Below are 4,386 nucleotides of genomic sequence, written 5' to 3' on the forward strand. Positions count from 1 at the left end.
CCACTCAGAGGGGGATCTATGTAGGAGATCCTGGACAGAGAGGGAGAACAATGCGGAACAAAACTCAAAATCATTTGGGGGAAAAAAATAAAAAAGGACCAGGTTTGCTGGTCTGATAGAGCCTGGTGGAACCACTGAGACTATGGCCCCTAGCTGCCCTCCAGGTCTGAAATTGAAATCACACCTGTGGCTTCCAGCCAAACAAAAGACAGGCATAGGAGTTGAACATTACCCGTGGTAGATACATTCCTTGGAGAGCACAATCATGGGAGAAATAGGGCTGTTTATGCAAAGGGAGACAGCTCAGGGGGCAGGAGTGCACGGAGGGAAGGACACAGGGAAGAGGTAACTATCGGGAGGTAGTGGGAAGGGAGCTATTGTATTGGGGAAAATTGTACACAATGTCATGAGACAAAGTGTATGTCAACTGCTGTATGGAAAGTGAATTTGCTCTGTAAACTTTTCACCCAAATCACAATTAAAGAAAAAAATCAGTTAACTATACTCATTATATACTAGGTATTGATATTATTTGTTTATAGACAAAAATGGAAAATTTCTTAGGAAATCAAACTGATTTATACAAATATAGGAGGAAAGACCATTTAAATGCCATCACATTGATCTTATTCCAGTTTCCTTCAAGCTTCTAACTCATTTGTATTGTTACATTATTTTCTATTATATGGTGAACTGAAAGTTCATCTCTGCTTCACTTTAAAATGGAAAATTTCACTATAAAGAGGTATAACATACATTAAACAACAGAAATTAAATTTACATTTTCAGATGAACAATAACATTTATGCAAAATAAAATTTACAGAAAAAACAGTTATTCTTCTTATTTGCCAGGTAAAATATAGATGTTAATCTATTTATGTTTGACCCTGTCCAGTGTGAAAAAAATCACATTTATATACATGAGTAGCAATTTTAGCAAAGCACAGAATCCCAATATATCGGAATCAGCAATTATATTTGAAAAACAAATTGTACCTTTTATCTGGGTGGCAAAATTCAGTGCCAATTTTGCAAAGAGATCGGGATTTTCAAATTTATCTTCCTTAACTTTTAACCAGAAACAGTTCTCCGATAATTCTTTGGGCTCAATCTAAAACAAAATAATAAATATATGTTTCTGAATTAATACTTCATATGTAATTTTTCAAAAAATTCACTTTCAGCAAGGTTGAATGAGAGTTCTTTTATTCATTATCTACTAAATCAATTTTACAGTCTATCAAAATAACACTTTTAAATATCCATTTTGGGGAATTTCTCAGACTTTTAATGGTTTACAGAAAGGTACACAATACCAATAGGTCATATAGCAAATTAGATTTTTAAAAAATCTTCCACTGGAAGACATCTTAAAGTAATTTAGTACATACATCCCTCCTCTAACTCACACCACATTCATCTTCCTCCTGGATTTAAAGAAAGAAATGTGAAAGTCAGAACTGAGAGTTTAGGGCCTAGGTAGAAGGCAATAACCATAATAGTACCTGATACATACCTCCTGCATGTGCTAGGTAATGTATTAAATAATTTACATATATTAACTTCTCTAGTCTTTACAACAATCCTTTGAAACAGGTCATAATATTCTCTCCATAGAAGAGAAATGGAAACTTGAGGCTCAGAAAGTTTAAATGTCTGCACAATTTCATACAGCTTTTAAGTGGTTGAGCTAGGATATAAACACAGGCAATCCAGTTCCAGAGAACTGTGCTCTTAACCACTACAGTGAAACCCAAAGTTAAAACTGTATTCTTTACAATAAGTCATGATGCTTTGTAATTGGGAAATACCATTAGATTGTATATGCTAAATTACCATATACATTACATTTAAGGAACTCTAGTGGTGCAGTGCCTAAGGCATTTGAGTACTAACCAGAAGGTCAGCGATTCAAATCCACCAGGTCTCTATTAAAGGAAGATGAGGCAATCTACATCCATAAGCCTGGGGAACCCAATGGGAGCCACTATGAGTCAGAATCATGACTCAATGGCAGTGAATTTGTTTTGTTTTGTTTTTTGTTTCTTTATAATTACATTTACACACACAGATGCACCAACAGTTTCTGGAGCCTGTATTTTTGTGGATTTTGCCACATAAAAAAGAACTACATTACAATACAATTAATTCTTCATTTATTGTTCTAAGCAAAGCATAGATGGACACTTGGCTTTTTGAAATTGTTTCTGCCATCATTCTGACCCAACCAATTTACTACATAGACACTGTCAGATATCATGTAAGTGTGTTCTTGGATGAGTTATTTTCTTTAAATGGTGGTCTGGGAAATTGTATTTTCATTACAGGATTAGCTCTTTTTAGTTAATGGGGACAGTATCATCTTTTATAGTAAGTTTCTTTTTATAAACATTTCAATGATAAAGTAAAATAAGATTCATCAGACATCCTATCAAAAAACAGTAAAGTTATGTCATTAACAAATACTGTCACGTATTCAACATTATCTCTAAAGTTTAAAACTCAGTATAAACAGCATCCTCAAAGAGCAAGAATAACTAAAATAACAAGGCTCAATAATAATAAAAAAAAGATTATTTTAAGAAATTGTTATACTACTTAAAGTTAATGATGGTAAAAGAATCAAAATTGTTTTCCATGTGGGGATATATTTTGTGTATTATTCTTTATACCATTTTATTGATTTATTTTGCATTGTACATTAATTTCATATTTTCTGTGATGTTTCCAATTATCTAGATACTATACTGACAAATGAGCATAAGATTGTTAACTCACAAAAGAAAGCAAGAGGGTCAGCAGTCATATTCTCAAACATTATACAACACATATATGTAACAAGAGGAGCACTGTGGTTAAAGCATTGGGCTGTTATCCAAAAGGTTGGAAGTTGGAACCCAGCAGCTGCTCCTTGGGAGAAAGGTGAGGCAGTCTGCTTCTATAAAAATTTACATTTTTCCAAACACTTTGGGCAGTTCTACTCTGACCCACAGGGTCTCCATGAATCACAATTAACTAAATGGCAGTGGGTTTATATGTAACAATACAGTTATTTACACATTATTGATCCCCAATGACAAGAAAAAACAAACCAATACAAAACAAGCCACTAGTTATACTATTACCTTTGACCAATTGATTCTCTTCATGGACACTTCAGGTTTATATATTTTTTTCTCCTTCATTCCATAAGGCAGATCAAGTGGTGCTCCTATAGGAGGAGGAACTCCTCCAAGAGGTGGTGGTAGAGGAGGTCCTCCAAACAAAGGTGGTGGTGGTGGTACACCATTTAGTCCAGATAAAGGAGGTGGAGGAGGAGGAGCATTTCCTCCTTGTAGAAGTGGTGGAGGTGGAGGTGGTGGTGGAGGTGGAGGTGGTGGGGTAGGTGACGCAACACCTGGCAATGGAGATGGTAGAGGAGGGACTGGAATTCCTGATGAACCTGACAGTGCATGTCCCTAAAATATAAATAATCCAGTGTTTAAGTGCTTGTAATATAATATAGAAGCAAAAAAATAGCTATAGGTAGACATCTGTACTTTTTTTAAAGATAATATGCTCTTTAATTTAGCAACATCTAAGTGTTAAACCATATAAGAAAAAAATACACATAGACTTTTGATAGGCCTTATAAACTTTGGACAATGACTAATTTCACTAATACACTAATGCAGGCAATGTTAGAGAAGCTCTGGTGGTACAGTGCTTAAACCAAAAGGTTGCTAGTATGAACCCACCATCCACTCCACAGAAGAAAGATGAGGTAATCTGCTTCCATAAAGATGTACAGCCTGGGAAACGCTATGGGGCATTTCTACTCTTTCCCATATCATCGCTATGAGCCAGAATCAACTCATTGGCAGTGGGAATGGTTTTGGTTTAGCCAAGCTGGCATCTTCAAAGATTTTTTGGCATATTCCTCCAAAATCATGAAAAATTACTTTTTATTATAAGCACATGCACAAAAGAAGTACTCTATGGCTTGGGCCTGTTAGAGTAGTTGGGCAGAATATAGGATAACTAATATAAACTCATGGATTTGATTCCCTTGCTAGCCAACTAGCTTTACATAAAGAGTCCGTCTCCTAGCACCAGTGGCCTAGTTGTCTGTTGATACCAATACTTCATACTAAGTAACATCCATTTGCATTGTAATATATGCATATACACATATTATTTCATTTAATTCTTATTATAAGCCTGTAATATAGGTAGAAGAGACCCTGGGTGGCACAAGTGGTTAAATGGTCCACTACAAACCAAAAGCTTGGCAGTCTAAATTCACCCAGAAGTGTCTCAGAAGAAAGGCTTAGTGATGATCTACTTCTGAAAGATTAAAGCCATTGAAAACTCTATGTTGGGGCAGTTCTTCTCTGACACAGAG

General features: G+C 35.4%; 1 protein-coding gene across 1 annotated transcript in view; it reads right to left on the bottom strand.

Moving 5' to 3' along the window:
- DIAPH2 (diaphanous related formin 2) overlaps positions 1-4,386 on the bottom strand; it is a 1,278,863-nt gene that overhangs the window by 923,293 nt on the left and 351,184 nt on the right. The window contains exons 16-17 of the mRNA XM_007946556.1: positions 3,128-3,460; positions 999-1,113 (exon numbers count right to left, since the gene is read on the bottom strand). Coding sequence (XP_007944747.1) covers positions 999-1,113; positions 3,128-3,460 — 448 coding nt within the window. The remainder of the gene's footprint in view (positions 1-998; positions 1,114-3,127; positions 3,461-4,386) is intronic.

This window comes from Orycteropus afer, unplaced genomic scaffold (genome assembly GCF_000298275.1).
Source record: "Orycteropus afer afer isolate SDZICR_OR568_19922 unplaced genomic scaffold, OryAfe1.0 scaffold00165, whole genome shotgun sequence".
NCBI lineage: Eukaryota > Metazoa > Chordata > Mammalia > Tubulidentata > Orycteropodidae > Orycteropus > Orycteropus afer.